This window comes from Balaenoptera acutorostrata, chromosome 3 (genome assembly GCF_949987535.1).
Source record: "Balaenoptera acutorostrata chromosome 3, mBalAcu1.1, whole genome shotgun sequence".
Lineage (NCBI taxonomy): Eukaryota > Metazoa > Chordata > Mammalia > Artiodactyla > Balaenopteridae > Balaenoptera > Balaenoptera acutorostrata.
In genome coordinates this window covers 116,968,931-116,991,437 of record NC_080066.1, presented here as the reverse complement: position 1 = coordinate 116,991,437, position 22,507 = coordinate 116,968,931, and the positions used below count along the sequence as shown (strand labels likewise).

Below are 22,507 nucleotides of genomic sequence, written 5' to 3'. Positions count from 1 at the left end.
AGACTGCCCTCAATTCTTTTCTTTTTTTTTTTTCTTTATTCTGCTCTATGGAAGTTATTTCCACTATTTTATCTTCCAGGTCACTTATCTGTTCTTCTGCCTCAGTTATTCTGCTATTGATTCCTTCTGGAGAATTTTTAACTTCATTTATTGTGTTGTTCATCATTGTTTGTTTGCGCTTTAGTTCTTCTAGGTCCTTGTTAAACGTTTCATGTATTTCCTCCATTCTGTTTCCAAGATTTTGGATCATCTTTACTATCATTACTCTGAATTCTTTTTCAGGTAGACTGCCTATTTCCTCTTCATTTGTTTGATCTGGTGGGTTTTTACCTTGCTCCTTCATCTGCTGCATATTTCTCTGTCTTCTCATTTTGTTTAACTTACTGTGTTTGGGGATGTATCTTGGCAATTATAAATAATGCTGTTATGAACACTGGGGTACATTATCTTTTCGAATTAGTGGGGTTTTTTTTCGAATGTATACCCAGGAGTGGAACTTCTGGGTCATATGGTAGTTCTACTTTTAGTTTTTTGAGAAACCTCCATACTGTTTTCCGCAGCGGCTGCACCAATTCACATTCTTAGCAACAGTGTACAAGGATTCCCTTTTCTCCACATCCTCGCCAACATTTGTCTTTAGTATTCTTTTTGATGATAGCCATCCTTTTGTAAGCATTTTATAAAATCATTAAATATTCTTGTAAAACATGACTTTTAAGTTATATAGCATTCTATCAGATGGCTATGCTATCATTTATTAAATAAATGCCCTACTGTTGGCCATTTAAGGTTTTCCAATTTCTTGGTCTTAAAACTATAGCCAAAATGAATAGTAAGTAACGTTGTTTCTTTGAAATTGTTATGACATACTCCTACAAGTTGAATTTGGATCAAACGGTCTGATCATTTAGGCTTTTGGTTTTTAAAAGGAAAATGTCCGTCACAAAACTTTAATTTCATTCCTATTTTACTACATTTTCACAATCCTCAAAACTCTATTCAATTTGGGACTTCCCTGGTGGTCCACTGGCTAAGACTCTGAGCTCCCAACACAGGGCGCCTGGGTTCGATCCTTGGTCGAGGAACTGGATCGCACATGCATGCCATAACTAAGAGTTCACATGCCAAAACTAAGAGTCCACATGCTGCAACTAAAAGATCCTGCACACCACAACGAAGATCCTGTGTGCCACAACTAAGACCCAGCACAGCCAAAATAAAAAATAAATAAATATTAAAAACAAAAAAACCAAAACTCTATTGAACTTGAAAATCAAGAAACAAGATCTCATTTTAATTTGCCTTCTTTTGATTAGTGGCAACTTTTGATATAGTTTAATACTGTCAAATGAAAAGACATATAATGTTAACAAAAAGTTTCCCCCTAAATTAACAACAAAAATCAAGTAGAAATACACTTAATAAGAATATATGTGAGCCTTAAATGAACAAAATGATTATACTTAAGGACAAAATTTTTTAACAAAAAAGACATAGCAGGTTCCTGAATGGAACTATACACATATAGTAAAGATGTCAGTTCTCCCCTAAATTAATTGGTTTCACTGTAGTTCTAATCACAATTTTAGGGAGATTTTTCTTTCTAGAACTTGATTAAAAAAATCTAAAATTTACCCAGGAAAATAAGCAGGTGAAAGAAGCAATAAATGTTGAAAAAGAAGACAAAAATTAGCATTACCAGCTATTTAAAAATATGATTAAGAAGGACTTCCCTGGTGGCACAGTGTTTGAGAATCCACCTGCCAATGCAGGGGACATGGGTTCTATCCCTGGTCCGGGAAGATCCCACATACCACAGAGCAACTAAGCCCATGTACCACAACTACTTAGCCTGCGCTCTAGAGCCTGCGAACCACAACTACTGAAGCCCATGTGCCTAGAGCCCATGCTCCGCAACAAGGGAAGCCACCGCAATGAAAAGCCCGTGCACCGCAATGAAAAGCCCTCACACCACGACGAAAAGTAGCCCCCAATCGCCGCAACTAGAGAAAGTCTGTGCGCAGCAACAAAGACCCAACGCAAGCAAAAAAAAAAAAAAAAAAAGATAAAGATACTATTAAAATAAAACTTACAAATGTGGAAAGAAATATTATCAAAGATGTTCATAAGAAGGGGATTGATTAATTATACACATGCATACAATGGAATACAATGATGTCATAAAAAAGAATTATCTTAAACAGTATATTGCCCAGAATTATTAAGATCCCATTTTTTAAGTAAACATTTTAATGAAGTATAACATATATGTGGAAAAGCTGTACAATTATAAACTTGGTGAATTTTCACAAAGCAAACACACCCAGATCAAGAAAACAACGTAATTAGTACCTCACTCCCTCCCAAGAGTAATAACTACCTTGTCATAAGATCCCATTTTTAATCAACTGTATAGTGGTATGTTTACATACAAAAAATGCACTATTTTAACTGTTCATTTTAACGAGCTTTGACAAATTTACACAACCCATATATAACCACTACCAAAGCAATCAAGGTACAAAGCACATAAGAGTCCATTTCAGTTAAAAATTATCTATGTATGTCTGTGTATTTGTTTATATAGACACTGAAAAAAGCACAGATGGACATGCTACAAGCTGATAATTGGGAAGTGAAACTGTTAGTGCTTTCACTTCTTTAAAATTTTTAATTAAAATAGTGTTTCTTTTAAAAAGAATGATACTATAACAAACATATCTACCACCCCCCCAATAAATGCTAATATGTAAATTTAATATTGGAGATACAGTTCAAGTCCTCCCCCCAGCCCCATTCATTTCATCTCTTCTGGAGGAAACAATGACCGCTAATACTTTACTCCATATACGTAGTATGTTTTTAAAGTTTACATAAGCAAAGGAGAGATTATTTAATAAACGGTACTGAGAATACTGGTTAAAAATCAATGCTCTGGCTTTGGCTGATAGTTCAAGTAATTATCAGCTAAATTATATCATTTGCAAATTGTGAACCCTAAAGGTAGAGCTGTTTATTATCCCTTGATTTTTAAATCTATGTGAGAAAAAGTTCTTATCCTAAAAATAAAATTCCTAACATTATTCTTTAATCTACTTGCTAGAAATTATCATAAAAAAATAACTAAAAGAGGGAATTCCTTGGCGGTCCAGTGGTTAGGACTCCACGCTTTCACTGCCAAGGGCCCAGGTTCAATCCCTGGTCAGAGAAATAGTAAGATCCTGCAAGCCATGTGGCATGGCCAAAACCAAACCATAACAAAACAAAAAAACTACACTAAAAGGAAAAGAATTTAAATAAAGAACATATCATAGCTAAAGTTCACCAGTTTTTTTGGCCAGCCAAAAAGTAGAAAATAAAGACCAACAAAATGATATCATTCATTTAATTACCTTAAATTTTAGCTTCTTTAAGCCTTCTATATTAATAACCTTTTTATATTGATATTAATAACATTAAGAGAAATGCTATTCCCTCATATAAGTCCTTCTAAATTCAATCTTGACTTGATTCTTTTAATTAGTCATTTTAACATATACAAACCACCTAATTGAACAGTAATGTAGCAAATGAAGGATAGCAACGATCAGAATAAAGCATTTTAGGATGATCAAACACAAACTTTCAAAGATGATGTACTAAAGAAATAGACAATATGGAATTCACCAGTGTGTTGAATGGAGGAATGCTTCAGATAGGTCTTAAACAACTGGAAGAGAAGCAGAAGGATGCTGGGAAGCATGCAAGGCAGGATGATAAGTACAGGCAGAATTATAAACTAAACAACATCTGCTCTGATCTATCAGGCTGGGTCAGAAGAGTCATGTTACAATAATAAAAGATAACAATGTATTAATTATACCTCTACTTTGTTCCAGAAAGGATTTAAGCTTATAAGTATATATTAAAATGTGACCAGATAGCATTAAATAAAGTCAGACAGATAAGGTGAGACACATGAGTATAAAAATAAAAACTGGAACCCACCTTCCATAGAATGGAATTCTCGCTTTGGTTGCATTCTGTTTTAGTTGGTCAAAAGCCCCTAAGAAATAGAGTTAATGAGTCCTCAAACTTGAAAATACAAATTTCAGAAAACAATTTTCAAATTTCAACACAATACCTGCTCTGAACGTGTCTGCACAGATCAAACAGGTCTTCCAACCTTTCCTCTGGTAGTAATATGCTAACTGGGAAAGGAAGATTTTAAAAATCAATAAATACAAATTTATTATACATGTAATTGTTTCTGTTTACACTTGTTATTTACTTAAGGAGTAAAATAAAACTGCTCATATTCTCCTAAAAGTAATATTATTAAATTCTGAATACAGAAAATTTCCTGAAGAGTTTAAATTCTAAGTGCCACACAGTCACATTCAAAAGATATAAAATGATCAAGCAACAAATGACCATAGTAAAAAATGTTATTAACGTTAATTAAAAACGAACAATAACATAACCTTCTAAGAAATAATCCTTTCCCCTTTTTTCTTTCTAAACTATACAAAGTTGAGGCCTGTGAAGTAAAATCCTGTAACAAAGTTGAGGCACCCAATTATGGAGGAAGGGGTGGTATAATGAATTTAAAATTAGCAAAAAGATATGCAAAATGAAGATTCATACGTATTACACTGGGTGAGACATTGTGAAAAGGGAGTCTTGAGCCATAGGAGATAAGGTAAACTTTCCACGTTCACTTCTCCAAAAATCATATCCTCATCTCCTTAAAGGACAGGAACAGTCTTTTTGGTAAAAGAAATAGCATAGTTATATAGAAGTCTACCATTCTTGCAAAAAGCTATCACGAGAAAGACTCTGGGATTCTTTGCTCTTATCCTACAAAGAGCTATTACAAAAACATAATAGATACATCAAGCAACACAAAATTGTAAAGGAACAATACTACAAATCCTGACTTTAACGTAAAACTTGATTTATACAAACATACCTTCTCCATGACTTTGTTTTTTTAATTAAGTATAATTTACCTTTGAACATGTTGTCGTTTTACCACTCCCTTGCAATCCAACAAACATGATCACGTTCTGTTTTCCTTTAGTGGGTGTCCATGCTTTAACTCCAGGGTCTACAAGCTACATACCAAAAACAAAAATAAAATCAGGTTAACATACGCTTACATTCAAAACCCCTCTCCCCACAACTTTTAACTTGAAAAAGTAATTTATAGACATTTCAATGTAAGCGGCAACCATAATCCTACCATTCTAATACAACTCTATTTCCCTTTGTACACACGTAGTGAAATTTAAGAATTTAAAATAGTACACGGTGAAGTCATAAGCAAGCCTATACTCCCAAACCAATTCAGAGGTAAGGATCTCAAAATATTTTTTAGAACAAGCTGGAGTGTGAATGTGAGACCAAGTTTGAGCCAAAGGAGCAACCTACAACAGCACTGCAGAAATATAATATAAAATATATGTGCAGGCCACATATGAATTTTTAAATTTCTAGTAGTGACATTAAAAAAAGTAAAAACAAGTGATATTAATGTTAATATTTTATTTAACTCAATATATCTAAAATATTATAATTCAACATGTAATCTATATTTAAAAATTAATAAGATATTTTATATTCCCTTTTGCCATGCTAGGTCTTAAAACTTGGCGTGTATCTCCTACTTACAGCACATCTCAATTTGGACTAGCCACATTACAAGTGCTCAATAACCACATGTGACTAGTGGCTACCATATTGGGACAGCACCTATCTTCATGTTCAATTTGACAAATGTTTATATATGAACAAAATTACAAATTACATGTGAAAGACTTTCCAGGTCAGTCAAATATTAAATTCTCCAATGCCAAAGATATACTGTCCTATAAAGTTATTATATTTAAAGTGCTAGTAAAAAATAATCACTAATTTTACAATGACAATCAGTGGAAAATTAAGGCATTGATACATATATGGACAGTCCCCAAATTAACAAGCATGAGGCATTTTTAAAGTTCATTTAAAAAAATAATTCATTTCCAAGTCAGCTGTTCAGAGCTTGAAACCTGTATCTCCATATGATAATAAAACCATAATAGTAGTTAATGTCCTAGGACCAGATGACGTAGACCATATTTACAACTATGTGTAAATAAAGTTTTAATAGAACACAGACATGCCCATTCATTTACTGCTTTTGTGCTATAACACCAGACCTGAGTAGTTGCAACAGAGACCATATGACCCACAAAGCTGAAACTATTTGTTCTTAAGAGAAATTTGCTGAGCCCATGCTAGATGATACCATAAAGGTTACATAATCCATATTATACGTGAATTTCAAGGAAAGCCATGTGGTAGAAAAGGGAGGAAAAGAAAATACATTTTGTTATCTCCCTCCCAGGCACAGGGCTGAAATGAACAAAATCTATCTTAAACATAAATCCACTGACCTTCCTAGATCCTTTCGGAACACTAATGCTGCCCCATATTCACCTCCATTCTCTATATCCCATGGCAGAATCACTCAGCTCTCTATGAACCTACTATTTGCAACCTATACGTTTTATTGAATAATGATTTTTTTAAATAAATATATCTTCTCTTCCTCCTGCATCCTAGAACAGCAGTACTGAACTTTCATACTCTATTACATTAAAATCTGTTATTCTATCTTGGACTTTGAATCGATCTTATCCTGGTACATGCTTTTGTAACATCATACATTAGTCACTTAGAGAATATTGGTTCACTCAGTTAGGAAGATCTTCCATTGTTGACACATTTCACTATACAACATCAAAACATTTTATTTATTAATATCAATACTGATCTCACCAGAAAAGTTAAATATTGAGACACTGTGAAACTCATGGTAGAGATTCAAGCTTCTAGTTTTCACTTGAATGCTGGAATTTCATCACTGGCTACAATACTGTTAGTTATTTGCCTTAAAGTAACAAGCTCACTTTATTTACTTTGGAGAAAATATCTGCCAAAGGCCCAAGTCTAAATAACCACAGATTATGTCTGTTGTTCATTCATGTAAAAATGGCGTTCTATGAAAGAAGTGGCTAGCTCAGCTTGCAATCAAACAATTATACATTTGCTTTCCTCAAGACAACCATCAAATTTCAGTACACAGCAACAGGGCTTTCTGCATACTTCCCATTTCATCACACAAAATCTTACAAACACATGTGTATTCAAGGGTCAAGATTTAATACTACTAATAATCTCTACTGCTCCATCAAAGACATTCTTAAATGAAACTGGCATTTTTTTTTTTTTTCCACCACAAGTGTGTGGGAGGAAAGAGTTCAATGACTACTAGTATAGTTTGGTACCACTGCCTTGATTCATGCTAGGGAGTTTTACCCAGTGGTTTTACCCACCATTGCTTTTGCAGTAAAGAAGGCTGAAAAAACACAAATAATGTCTTAGTGTTATTATGAAAACAGTTTTGTCCTTGCTTTGTACACCACTGTCCTAGACCATGAGCTTCTGAGTATAAGGTCAAGTCTTTTTCATCTTTGTTATCAGCAGTATTTGGCATACTGCCTGGAATAAAGTAGGTACTCCGTAAAGTCATCTTAACAAAGCACTTGATGCTCCAGAATTGCCTAAAGATTCCAACCCCTAAAAATAAAAATGTTCACTCACCCTGTGCTGACCTCAGGTGTTAGATTAAAAGCAATCTGGAAGTATTGTGAGGAGTTTGGAGATCAGACCTGGGTCTACCACTAACTGTCTTACTTTTCTCAACCACAAACTGAGAAGGAAAACTGGATAAATTTCCTGACCTCTTTTAGGTTCTGAATTTCTTTTTTTTTTTTTTTAATAAATATATTTATTTATTTTTGGCTGCGCTGGGTCTTCGTTGCTGCGTGCGGGCTTTCTCTAGTTGAGGCGACCAGGGGCTACTCTTCCCTGGGGTGCGTGGGCTTCTCGTTGCGGTGGCTTCTCTCATTGCAGAGCACGGGCTCTAGGCACGTGGGCTTCAGTAGTTGTGGCACATAGGCTCAGTAGTTGTGGCTCGTGGGCTCTAAAGCACAGGCTCAGTAGCTGTGGCTCACGGGCTTAGTTGCCCCGCGGCAGGTGGGATCTTCCCAGACCAGGGCTCAAACCCGTGTCCCTGCATTGGCAGGCGGATTCTTAACCACTGTGCCACCAGGGAAGTTCCTGAGTTTCTTTTTAAATTAATTAGTCTACAGGACTAAACTGAAATGACACAACCATCCGAGGTACTAGACTTTTTCAAAGTACCAATCAGCTCTGCTAGAACCAAAGGAGTTAAGTGAAACTATTCACACAATATAGGGAAAAATACTCGAGACCACTAGCAGATACTTGTTGCTCTTAAAAAATTTTTTTTACGTCCTTTCTTTTTTTCCCCTACGACTGGACTCAAACATATTTTCTAAAGCTCTAAGACTCTCAGCATAATTTTCACAACAGCAGCAGCAATATCAATTCTAATGTGGAACAGGGCAACAGGCTATATTTACAACTTGCAAAATAAAACTTCACTAATTCAAAATTGCCTAAAATCTAGGCAAGAATAGGGATATCTGATCTTTTCAAAGGGAATTTTTGACACAATGAAAGTGTAGAAAAGAACTCTTGCCAAGAGTGACTTTCTGTACAAAAGCAGGACGTTCAATAGGCAAAACTTGATATTAAAAGAGGATAAACTCAGAGAGGCTCTTCCATCAATTAATATATAGTGAAGTTTTACTTTTTGTAACTTGGCTTTGGCATTTTTTTGCAGGAATAATACTGGCCTTCATACCTGTACTCAGAATTTTGCATTCAGGAAAGCCTATGATAAAAATAAGCCACTTCAGAAAAGTTAATAATCCTTCAATTAATATTTTTAATACAGATAGATATTCTATAAAAACACAAAAAAGTATTCTGAAACAGTATTACTGTTTGCAGTGCTAATGTAGTGAGTCTACAGAAAATCACAGCACAAGCTAGATATACTTTTACCTTCACAAGTTCTTTAAATACTGCATGCTGAATCATTTTCCTTTTGTTAAGACCAGATGCCATCTCTTCAAGATCAATTGCAGACCTTCATGATGATGGTTTTTGAGGGTAGAAGGGGGAAAAGTCAGTTAAGACACTCTAAAAACAAAATTAGCTTTTGCCCCAAAGAATGTAAGAATATTCAATCATCCATATTAATAGTCTTCTAATTAACATGCATACAATTACTACAGAGTCATAAGTCCATACCATAAAGAACTTACCATAAAATATTAGATGCAAGACTTTTGCTAGTTTTTCAAGGCTTTCTTTTGAAAGTCTAAGTATTGATTTGTCCTCATATTACTGTAGAGTATTGATTTTATTTTTCTGGCAGCATACAGAATTTATACATGTTCACACCTAGCAGAAAATAAGACTACTTGCTGTAGTCTAAATGCTTAAATGCTAGTAGTTCTCTATTTAGTACCCAGTCTGACAATATGAAAAGGAGGGATGGCCTGGGCACGACAAGGGCTAGGATTCAAGCAGCTAGTTGAGGTGCTCTCAATTATTCTATGTGCCCTGTCCCAGTCAGTGCCCCTCCCAATTACCACAATTACTGAGACCACACACGTTACTCCTTTATTCAAATATGGACAGGGAAACCAAAAGGGGACAAAAAAGAATACAGTTCTCCAATAATGAAGGAGGCTGATTAAGGTCATCTTTAGTCTGAAGAGGATTAAAATGGCACCACTTTTCTATGATGAATCTAAATTGTTAACAGGCTTTTCCATTAAAATACTATACAGTATACGATTGAATCCACTCAGATAAAGGAGTAGTAGAATGGAAAGAAATCCATAATTAAATGAAAGCCACATGTAGTTTATTCTCTGAACCATCATGATGGAAATGCACTATAAACAAAGTCTTCCAACATATGAGTTCTGTTATTTCCCAGTGCTGTATAGCAAAAACATTTCAAAATATAGCAGACTTTTCTAGTTAGCTCCTCATCCCAGTAAACTATATTTAGTTTTGCCTGTTTTTTACTTGATTAATTTAACTTACTTTACATTTTCTCTTAGTTGCTTCACTAGTTTAATATTAACATCTGCTTCCAATAATGCTGTACATACTTCTTTTAGCATAGCATTTAACACCTGCAAATAAATAAATAAATACTTAAAATGCCCAGTGTATCATTTCAACCATACAAAAACAATGATTGACCAGTAATCACATACTACCATAACTTAATATTAATAAAAACAATACTACACCATTGGGGGGCGGAAAGGTTCTCAGTTAGTCTTCGAGAGAGAATCTTATTAAATGTCTAGTCATTTTGTCAAAATAAGACATTTCAGGGAATTCCCTGATGGTCCAGTGGTTAGGACTCTGAGCTTCCACTGCAGGGGGCAAGGGTTCGATCCTTGGTAGGGGAACTAAGATCCCGCAAGCCATGCAGCACGGCCAAAAGGAAAGACATTCCATTTCGTTTTATTCAACCAGGTATTAACCGTCACAATTTTAGCCCTACGTTAAAGTAATAATAGTAAAGACAATATACAAGTCAAAAAGTTACTACACAATACATGTTGCCATTGAAGTTTTCTATGTCACTGAATTCCTGTTGCTGATATGCAGCACTGTATATTCACAACATCTGCTATCATGGACTATCATGGAGGAAAATGTGACAAAAAATGTGACAAAAGAAAATGACTCGTCTGACCTAGCAGCCTTACTACTTCCACTCAGAGCAGAGGAACAAAGTTGAAAAGGAAACTATCCTCCATTAATAACTCACTATCATCACATATTTGTTGAGGTGCAAGGCACTGTGGTTAAATGGTCACAAGCTATAAAATCTCTAAAAAAGATAACCCCTTAGCTGCTCATGGAAATAAGTGTTTACAGATTAGAATGTAAGCTCCATGAGGACAGGAATTTTAGTCTACTTTGTTTACTGCTATAGCCCTGGTGCCAGCAAAAATGTTTGCAAAAATGTAGGCCCTCAATTACTTCTTGAATGAATTCTCATCATCAACTTCGGTCATATGTCATACAGCGGCTTATCAGATTTCTCTATCCCTCATTAAAGGGATTGATAAAAATGGAACTGATCTCTCATTAGAGGGATTTCTCCTTGTTAATTCCCTAGTAGCACAGCACCAAGAACAGAGAAACTGCCAATTCAAGCAACATCTGTTATTTTACTTCCCACCAACCTCTTCTTCCTGGTTTCTTTTTTTTTTTTTTTTCCTACCATAAACACAAACAGCATAAGGGTTATGCAACAGGGAAAATTGTTTGAAAAGCTGTTATTTTATTTGTTCAGAATTTCAAAGGCTAAACAATGGTTTAAATTATGATTTATTACTTAATAATAATTATTAGAAAAAGCCTTGGAATTAGGGAAATTAGAAAAACAGGAATTAGAAAAAAGATTCTAACCCTGGTTCTTCCAATAAATAAACACGTGAAACTGACTTTCCGTTGCTGTTAAATGAGAGTCTGGACTAGCCGAGCTCAAAGATGGTCCCCAAATTATTTAATTCCATTAGCTTATTAAAGTGTTGATATCAAATTCTATCTTAGAATTTTTTTAAACCTCCAAGTTAGAAAGTACTTTTTATCTATTATTTCATTTGATCCTTAAAATCATCTTGAAAGGTAAATGCTATTTTCTCATTTTATACATTAAGAAATCTGAAGCTGACTTGCTCAAATCTCTACCATTTGTTTAGTGGGATGTTAAACAAGGTCTTCTACAACCAAATTCAGTACTTTCCCATTGGTACCACAAAATATAAAGTATACTATAATCTTCTTTTTTCAGTTGACAAACGATTAAGATACAATGTGTGGAGGAAAAAATGGGAGAAAGAAATACCTTAAACTTAAAATAATAAAACCTGGAGGAAAAGTATTTCAGATACCATATAAGGAGTCAGCTTACAAAATTTCCAAAAAACTGAATGAGGATTACAGAGGAAATGAATCAAAGTAGCCAAGATGGAAATACTAGCCTTTCATAAGAATGCTAAATAAAAGTCAAGGAGAAAAGGTCAGATACATGCATGCCTAGCCAAGAAGGAAGAAGCAGGATACTAAAGTTTTAGGCCTATGTCAAGAGAGAAAGCAAAAGTATATTTCCAGGTCTAAGCCATTTTCAAAATATAAAAGGTACGTCATTATTACATGTAAGTTAAGGTGGTTTTTGTTTTGTTTTTTGGGGGGTAATTCATTATTGAAAGTTGAAATTAAGATAGTTGATTTCTCAATAAAAAACGCTACCTAGTGTATCCATTTCTGGGTTTTATCTACTGGTATTTACACAGAGATTACTAATTATCCATCTCCAATGCTAGTGATGATGTACAATCACATGTATTTTACATATTTTACATACCTCTTCATTGATAATGGTGGCATTGCTCAATGAGCGTAATGCTGATGTTATTTTTCTTCCAAGGTCTGCTAGTACCATCCTGAAGGCTTTAAGACGTGATTACAAGAAACTCTAGGAAGGAAAAAAATTGAAACATGTAAAAACAATCAACACCAATTCCCATAACTGAAGACTTCTAAAGAAGAGTAAATTCAAATTAAAGTACTCTAGTGTTTAGATACTGTAACTTCAACTTCTATAGCCTCAACCTGCATCTTCAATACTGTCAGGTCCAGAAGCTGAAGCTACCACTTGGTTATGATGCCTTATATTTGAATACCTAACTGGAATATTCTGTATGAATCAGCAAATTTAACATATCAGATAATATGCTTTGAAGAAATGATGACATCTCAAATTAAACGTATTCATTTTGGACATACTTGTAAATATGAATAACTGACTGATGTGTTATATACATTTTTAAATGAAAAAAAGGGTGAGAAAGACAAAGAAAAAGGTGAAATCTCCACCCAGGAATATTGTCTAATTAAAGGACAACTATTTTGATTTATGCTCTAAGTGAAAAAAAAAAAAGTTTTAAAATTAGTAAATCACTTAACTTTTCATGCACATTGCATTATCTCATTTCATTCTTCTAAAAACTAAGGAAAGAGGTGTATTATTAAAAAGCTGTTCTTGATTCCCCAACTCTAAAACAAGATAACCTCCAAGGCCCCTTCCAGCTCTAAAATGTTACGGTTTTATAGAATATGTAGATGTACCTATTACATGTAAGTCAGGATGCAAGGATTCATGGATGGTAAGCAAGCAAATATGACTGGTATTTCCTGCCCTCAAGTTGCTTACCTACTAGCTAGCAAGACAAGGCACATGAATGAGCAGCAAAATAAAGTGAATCTAGGAATTCCTCTGCCTGACTGCCTTCTCAATGGGACATAGGCTTTCGTCTGCCTTCAGACTCAAATTGAAACATCAGCTCTTCCTGCGTCTCAAGCCTGTCAAACTGCCGACTAGAAATACACCATCGGCTTAGCTCTCCTGGGTCTCCAGCTTGCCAAGTCACCCTGTGGATCTTAGGACTCATCAGCCTCCATGATCATGTGAGTCAATTCCTTATAACACATCTCTTTTTATGTGTGTGTGTGTGTGTGTGTGTGTGCGCACACACATACCCTATTGGTTCTGTTTCTGTGGAGAACCTTGACTAACACCAGAAAAGCAGTAGTTCAAACTAGCAATAAAATTTTATGGTCAACTGCCAATGAATATTTCTGTAAAAATTCAAAGGAGAAAAAAATAAGCTCAAGTAGACAGAACAGGCCTTATTGAGAAGGTTGAACATGAATTTGATCCTGAAATAGGGTAGTAGTTGGATAGGTGGAGAAAAGGACAAAAGGGAGTTTGAAGAAGGTGAAATGGCATAAGCAGAAATGGAGACAGGGAAAAGCCTGGGACGTATTCATATTTTATGTATACATTTTACTTATAGATTATTGAGTACTATTTTGAAGACAGTAAATAAAACAGTCTCATCAGGACAGAGGGCCACATAGTTAGAAGGAAATACAGGTTGTAAAGGGCTCTGAAAACCAGGTTAAGAAATATAAACAGGGCTTCCCTGGTGGCGCAGTGGTTGAGAGTCTGCCTGCCAATGCAGGGGACACGGGTTCGAGCCCTGGTCTGGGAGGATACCACATGCCGCGGAGCAACTGGGCCCATGAGCCACAATTGCTGAGCCTGCGCGTCTGGAGCCTGTGCTCCGCAACAAGAGAGGCCGCGATAATGAGAGGCCCGCGCACCGCGATGAAGAGTGGCCCCTACTTGCCGCAACTAGAGAAAGCCCTCGCACAGAAACGAAGACTCAACACAGCCATAAATAAATAAATAAATAAATAAACCCAAAGTTTAAAAAAAAAAACAAATAGATATAACAAAAAAAATATATATATATATATAAACAATACTGGCAGAAAAGTTCAGTGTTCAAAACAGCTGTTTTGGTAACTCTTCCAAGCTAATTGGTCTAATTTAGTCAACCAAGATTACCTAGACTAGATCCTATCTATAGAGTAAACAGAAGATTAAAAATAATAGAAACAGGAGGACAAAAGAGCTGACTCATTCAACATAGAGGAAGTGGAAAGATGAGGGGAGCCAAAAGAAGCAGGAAGGGAAAAGACACTCAAGGACCTATCACTGGCAAAGAGATATTCCAGGTTGAGCTCTACATTAAACACTACACTTCCATTCAGGTAAAATTTGGTAAATTATAACCTAAAAACTTATTACCAATACCTGATGGAACTGAAAAGATGTACTTACCATAATTTTCTTTTTTTTACAATTACATGGTTACTTAAGCTGGAAGAGCAACCACTTCGTAGAAAAAATCCAGAACTTTTAACTTCTTATTCCATACTCATTATACCAAATTATTATCGCATAAGTAAATATTCTTCAGGTAAGAGATAAGATTCAGTTATCTGATAGATGTTTCAGTTTATCTCCTTTACCATTGCATTACCAGGAGTAATATAATCCTAATTATGACACCACAATTAGCTTTTTTAGAGTTCATGTCATAAACAGATCATCCTCCATTTTATTTATTTATTTTTTCATCCTCCATTTTAAAAAGCTACACTAGTTAACTCTTATCTTCCCATGTTGACTGGCTCTTTTAAATTAAAAATTAAAAAAATTCTGTGAAGTTTTCCAATACAGTTTTCCTACGTAAGTACTTATTGGTAGCATATTTTAAAATATATTTGCCTGATTACAAAAACCTACACTTCAGTAAGGGAATAATATCTAATAATACCTTTTATTAATACCGTGTTTCCCCTGCAATTTCCAAGGATGTGTTTCTGAAAACTCTGGTATTAAAATTCCGTCCAAAACCTCAACGACTTCCCATTTCACACAGAGGTGAAGTCCTCAGAATGGACTATAAGGCCCTCTCCTCACCCTCCCCGAGGATTCTGTTACTTGCTGCTGTTGCTACGCATTTCCACCTCAGGGCCTTAGCACCAGCTGGCATGCTCATCCTCTGGTTAACAATATGGCTCCCTCCCTCATCTCTGTCGGACTGCTGCTGTCCAGATGCAACTTCTCAATGAGGCCCTCCCTCATCACTTGTTTAAAACTGCAGCCTCCCTTCTCTTCATTTTCTCTCATTGTTTTCTTACCAACTAACATGATTTACTTACCGCTAACCCTTGAACAAAGGGAGGTTAGTGGCACTGACCCCTTCCACAGAAAATCCACGCACTGCTATCTGTGCCTCAAAAACAAAGAAACTGACTCACCCAAAGGCAGGAAGCTGAAACAGTTTGGATAGAATTGACTCAAACCCTAGTTCTTATGATTCCACATATTGTGATCTCTAATTGAACACACACGTATCCCCACACTTAATTTAAAAGTCTGTAAAATGAAAATACAGGTACTATATTGAAAAAAATCTGCACATCAGGCTACCCACGCAGTTCAAACCCTTGTCGTCAAGGGTCAACCGTATATTATTTGCAGTCTAGCTCCCTCAACTGAAACGTAAGTTGCATGAGGGCAGGGATTTTTGCCTCTTTTGCTCTCTTCCGTGGCTCACTGCTTCATTTATCTTCAGCCTATGTAGTAAGCCTTTAGTAAAAATTAACCTTATGGATGAATGATGTATTTAAGACCTTAGGGAAAAAGCAAGACTAGGGAACCAAAGTCATGAAAGGCCTTACAAATCTCTCTCAAAAGACCACTAAAATAAACCAATGAAGATAACATGACAAATCAAAAAAAAAATCAATGACCTAGATAATTGACATTGTACAATTAGTATTCATTTGCCTTATTATAACTTTTCAGAATTTCCAACAAGATTCTTAAAAATTAACTTCGCCTTGTTCTAATATATATGCACACTAAAATACAAAATATCTTTTTTAATGTTAATAGCTAACCCTATATCTCAAATTGGAATAATTTACTATTTAAGCACCCTCACTCAAAATTCTCTCTGCTAACTAAAAAGATTTATAGAAATAATTATGTGTATACCTGTACTAGAGTTTCACAAAAGAATCTCTACTTAGATGGGGCTGTTGGAAAGATAAGGGATTACTATATAGTACTTCATATAGTTTAACATCTATTATCTCATTCCACCCTCACAACAATTTTACCATATAAGCAGGTGAAGGAATGGAACAGCCATTCCCTACAAAAAAAGCATAATGACTTCCTACAGTCCCTTGGATACAGAGCCTTAGGTCCTAGAGTATGAATGATGGATGCTTTAGACGATACGGTTGAATACGCCTGCTGGCAAACTCCTGGGATGCATTTTGCTGCTATACTACAAGAAAGGAAATCATATTTTGAAAGCAAAGATGCACATTCCTCTTCATGGAAGAGTAATAATTGCAATGTCCAGAAAGAACTGATAAGTACCACTGCAATCAGGATGTGCAAGGACTGATCTTGGCCCATCACATGTTCTTCTAACAGAGTCTGGCTAAGAGTTGGATTGTGAGGTGATGGAAACAGTCTCAAGTTTGGGGTGCCCTAAATAAGGCAAGCACAGGGCCAAGTATCATACTTACCTGCTGCAGTGTGAAGTACTGGAAAGAGCATGGGCTTTGGAACCTGACAGACTTAGATTCAAATCCCAGCTCTGTTACATACTGGCTGGGTTACTTTGGGCAAGTTACTTAATCTTTCTGAGCCTCACTTTCCTCACCTGCAAAATGGAGATAATACCATTATCAAGGTAGTTACCCTGAAAGGTTGTTGTGAGGATTAAATGAGACAATATGTATAAAACTGCCTGCAAGTGCACAGTATATTAACTAGTATTTTCCTTCTTTTCTTGAATGATATCAATTGGCTCTCCCTATAACGTTAACTGAAGTGTGAATAAACTGGAAATTTTCTGAACACTACTAAAGTGACTGTCCCACTACCCAGCAATCACTCCCCCAGAATACTTAAAATTTAGTGCGAATTACATGTACCTAGTTATTATTCAATAAAAGCTGGAGTGTCCAAACAGCCACTTTTCTCTACATAAGCAGTTAAAAATAATCCTGCCAGAACCTTGCCTGATCTGAGATTATATAAACAGATCCTAATGATCAGAGATTCCAAGTCTTATTATAATGAAAATGCCTATTAAAAAGTTCTTCTAAGCCCTAGTCAATGACTAACTTATTGGATCAATATTAGACTAAAGAACTAAATATACAAATATACTATTATTAGTAAATATCTTTAGAAAAATGACTTCTATATTATATACTTTTCTATAAACTAGTCAATAGCCCAAACCAATACTTGCTTTCCTGACTATAATACTAAATATATATATATATGTGTGTGTATATATATATATATTTTTTTAAATTCTGCATAGCATATGTATTCATAGTCTAGAACCATAGAAAAGTAAACTGTTTAATAAAGTGGCCTATTGGTATTTTATTTGGTAAAATGATTATATCTGAATAACTAATATAATGTTAATGACTTTAAATTTAGGAATATTTTTTCATTCTGAATATACTTAGTCCTCTAAAGAAATAAGTCACTTTTATGTTTTGTGATTACAAGAGGATACACGTTTGTTATAAAAATTCAAACATTAAAGAAACATTAAAGGTAGAAATATAATTCCCCTAACCCTACCCCCTCTTCTGTCCCCTGATAACCACCAATAATACTCTGGAATACATTCCTATAGATTTTATTTTTTATGCATATAATTTAGGCAAATTTTCATAAGAATTATGGTTTGGGGGGAATGAAGAGGAAAGAAGAAATGAGGGAAAATCTTTTGTAAATATTCTTGCTAATGCTAAAAATATGCTTATATGCAAAAGTCAGATTACAAAACTGCATATATCGTATCTTGTATAAACTAATATCCAAAAAATGGCATTAGCCACAAAGGAAATGTAAATCAAAGGCACAATCAGATACCACTTGACCCACACTGAGATAGCTATAATAACAACTGTTGGTGAGAACATGGAGAAATCAGACCCTCATACACTGCTGGTGGGAATGTAAAATGGTACAGCCCTTTGGAAGTCTGGCAATTCCTCAAAATTTTAAACGCAGAGTTACTATATGACCCAGCAATTCCACTCCTAGGTACATGTGAGAAAAAGGAAGACACACATTCACACAAAGAATTGTACTTGAATGGTCATTAGCAATATTATTCATACTAGCCAAAAAGTGAAAAAAAGCCAAATATCCCTCAACTGATGAGTGGATAAATAAAATGTGGTATACCCACCAAATGGAATATTATTTGATAATAAAAAGAGATGAAGTACTGACATATGCTGCAACATGGATGAATCTTGAAAGCGTTATGCTAAATGAAAGAAACCAGTGACAAAAGAATATACATGATTCTACTTATATGAAATGCCCGGAAGAGAAAAATCTGTAAAGAAAGAAAGTGGATTAATAGTTGCTTAGGGCCTGGGAAACGGGGGAAAATGAGGAGTGAGTGTTAGTGGGCATGGGGTTTCTTCATGGAGTGATGAAAATGTTCTAAAATTGATGGTGGTGATGGTTGTACAGCTCTGCAAATACACTAAAGACCACTGAATTGTACCCTTTAGGTGAGCTGTATGGTATGTTAATTTTATTTCAGTAAAACTTTTAGAAAATAATAATATTTGTCATCTCTGGATGGTGAATAACTAGTAATTTTTATTTTCTAATTTATATCTTTTTGCAATTTTCAAGTTTTTGGTAATGACTAAGAGTATTATTTTTTGTTAAGGGGAAAATTAATTACTTTTCAAAATGCTCTGTGAGAATTAGAATGATATTATACTAGAGGTTGAGATAGAGTTGTGACTTATTCATTTTAGTCACTCATTAAACACCTATTATGTGCTCCAGGAATTGTACCAGCATGAGAAAAGTTCTAACTCCAAATCAATAAATTACATCAAGTTAACAAAGACAGGACTCCTCTGTTAATTTCAGAAGATAAATTATGCATCATACCACCACTGACTTCCCTGCCTTATTTTGCACCAAAGTAGTATCAGGAAATATTCCCTTTATTAAAATAATTCTGTTTTTGAATTTAAAACTCATTTTAATATAAAAGGTATACCAAAAATTCAATAAGCAACAATGGGTAATAACTCAAAAAACAATGGGAATCAATTCTTTAAGATACTTTTTGGCTGTCAAGTCCTTCATAAAAAGAATCTTTATGTAAACTGTTACCAAGAGGAAAATTAAAACAAAGTCAAAAGAATTCCTTGGAAATAGTTTGCCTTGAAGTTGAAAAGAACACAGACTGAAAATATGGATGAGGAGGGATGAGGCATATGCTCAAGCGATGGGTAATTTCAGTGACATTCAGCTAACACCTGTCAGCTAAAAATTAAATACTCAATCACAATCTCTAGGGATGGTAACATCACAAGATTATGGGGGAAGTGGCCTCATCTAAATTCATGATTAGGAGAGCAAAACAAGCCATCTACGTTTTGAAACACTTCACTGGCTATACTGATGTGCAGCCAGGGTTAATAATCACTGCATGAAGCAACACTCCTCAAGGGAAACAAGAGGATGAAAAACCTGTTCTATAATTTAAAAATTAGAGACAATGTAGCAAATGCATTGAAGGGAGAGCAAGGAGACTACATACACTAAGCATACTCCAAAAGTCTATTCAAGAGATGTGGGCTTGAAGAACACGAGGGGAAGGGGCTCAAGCCAAGGGCTAACCATAAAGCAGAATTTATAGGACCTAATGACCAAATGGTTATGGAGAATGAAGGAGAAACAGAGGTAAAAATGACTCTAAGGCCTCTAGTTTGACTAACCAGGTGGCTAGTGATGCCATTAACCAATGAATGGAAGGCAAAAAGAGAACTAGGTTGAAAGTTAAAGAGTTAATAGAGAAAAGATTCAAGGGGCTTTAAAGGTTATTTGTAATGTTCTTCTACTAGGTTGGATATTGAGTGCTCATTTTATTATCCTTTTTAAAACTGAACAAACAAATATCACAAAATTAACTAGAAACATGGGGCCAAAACTCAAAGGTACACTAGGAATCCCTGCTTTTATGCACTTTTGTGTGTAGGATGTATGTCATTTAAAAAGGGAAAAAAAGGAAGGTGGAGAGAGTGAGTTTGGTTTTAGACCTATTGAATTTGCAGAAACTAAAGAACTATTTCATGAAACAGAGGCTAGAGAAAAAGGTGTGGAAATGGTTGGCATACAAGGATAATACCATGGAAGTAGATGAGAGCTCTCAAGGAGAGCATTTGGATTAGAGCCATGGTGAAGGGCCAACCAAAAGGAGAGAGTCAACGAAGACTGAGAATAATCAAAAGGATAGAAGCTTTTACTAATTCCCTTTCCCTCTCCGAAGGCATTCAGAAGCAAATCAATTGAAAACAAAGAAAAGTGACCACTTAATGGGTATCTTACTGTATTCCAGTGGCAGGTCCAGAATTTCCAGACAGGTGGAGTTACAGGAGTAATCTCTTTGAAGGAGGGCTTGAAGATGTTTTCGCACAGTACTTCACATTCGGTTGGAAAATACTAATTGATCAGATCAAAAAATCAAAGGAAAGAGGTTTGAGGGAAATATTTCCCCTCCCCTTTGGCACCACCACTGCTGTATTCTAGGCACTGTACCAAACACCTTACCTAATCTTTCATCCTCATACTAAGCTTATTAGGTAGATGAGGAAACTGAGGCTAGATCAGAAAAACAACTTGCTCAGGGTCACAAATCTCCTAAGTAGCACACTCTCATCTGTGTTCCCATAGCTCTCATGGCTCTTTATGCCTTACTAGAATTTCTCATTACTCATCTTGGTGTAATGTATATTTATTTATGTGCCTCTCTCTCACCGTACTGTTAGCTCTTCAATGCCAGGGTTCGTGTCATTAATTTCTGTATCACTATAGCTAAGAATGAGTAAATATTTTGTTGAATGAAACATATGAAAGAACTAGGTGATAATAGCATCCAGAACGCCAATAGGCGAAAGAGCTTCAAGAAATGGTTAGCAGCACCAAATGCTACGGAAAGAGCCATCAGTATACTTTAAGTCGTCAATGGCACTGAACTGGCATCCCTTATTCATTTTTGAAAGCCTACTATAGGCGGAACAATGTGTTAATTAGGCACAAGTTAACATGGAAAAATAAAATCTGGTACAAGTCAAAAGATTTTCGGAGAAGTAGCCACATCTAAATCCTTGATCACGACAGCAAAACAAAGTCAAGCCTGCAACTGCTTACGTTTATTTTGGCTCGGGTAAATCTGAAGACAATTTTAAAAGGGTCACAGCGCATCTTTTAATAAAACTTCTGATGGGAAATACGAGATGAAAAAGCGCCAGCGCACCTTCGTCTCGGTGACGACAGCCGGTGGCCAAGGACGCCGACTCCCTCCAGTGTCTAGCCCCCTAAGTAGGGTTAGGGCTGCCCCTAGCTGCTAGTCGGTAGTGTTGAGCGGGAAAAAGCAGACACTTACCGCAAAAGGCACCGCTACAGCCGTGACCCAAAGGGGCCGGGGAGTCCTTCGCGAAGCCCCACGCCGTGGGAGGAAACCAACGAAAGCGGCAATCAGACAGACAGGCGCTACCCCACATAAACTAGGGTCCCAGCGCCCAGCACCGCGACGCCAACTCCCACCAGCTGGAAGACCGATGACTGCCACCGAACCTTCCGCCCAATGAGGTAACGTCACCACTCGGCGTAGTCCAGCCTTTCATGAAGAGGATGCACTTCCGCTTCCGGGGCACTCGCTGCGTTCCTTCAGTGCGTTTACCGAAAGGGTTTGTTGATTTGTTTCTTTGCTTTGACTGGCTTTTGACATGCGTTTTCTATCGCTCAATAACTGCGGCATTAAAGTTAGTATTAAGATAGGAAGCTCTCTAGGAATGCGATCTCAGGAAAGAAGTCCAGCCTCCAGGCGCCACCTTAAGAAAAAATGACTTGGCTGAGCACCACCAGCTAAGAAAGACGGGGGTGTAGGGAGATCTGAGTGTAGGAATTCCCGGGAGCAAGTGAAAACTCCAAAGAAGGGGCGGGACTTAGGGCTTTCGCAGCCTAGGGAGGCGGGTTCCACCCCGGGTCGAATCAGGTGTC

General features: G+C 36.0%; 1 protein-coding gene across 4 annotated transcripts in view; it reads right to left on the bottom strand.

Moving 5' to 3' along the window:
• The window catches only part of LOC103001745 (signal recognition particle subunit SRP54), a 79,724-nt gene extending 57,314 nt beyond the window's left edge, over window positions 1-22,410 (bottom strand). The window contains exons 1-8 of one of the 4 annotated variants that reach the window (XM_057543351.1): window positions 21,891-22,410; window positions 20,834-20,947; window positions 12,365-12,475; window positions 10,018-10,109; window positions 8,962-9,046; window positions 4,992-5,096; window positions 4,124-4,190; window positions 3,988-4,045 (exon numbers count right to left, since the gene is read on the bottom strand). In XM_057543351.1, coding sequence (XP_057399334.1) covers window positions 3,988-4,045; window positions 4,124-4,190; window positions 4,992-5,096; window positions 8,962-9,046; window positions 10,018-10,109; window positions 12,365-12,442 — 485 coding nt within the window. In that variant the 5' untranslated portion in view covers window positions 12,443-12,475; window positions 20,834-20,947; window positions 21,891-22,410. Of the gene's footprint in view, window positions 1-3,987; window positions 4,046-4,123; window positions 4,191-4,991; window positions 5,097-8,961; window positions 9,047-10,017; window positions 10,110-12,364; window positions 12,476-16,962; window positions 17,078-20,833; window positions 20,948-21,890 lie in introns of those variants that run through there. The other 3 variants (XM_007180706.3, XM_007180707.3, XM_057543350.1) reach the window with 3 other exon arrangements.
• Between the last annotated feature and the right edge of the window lie 97 nt (window positions 22,411-22,507).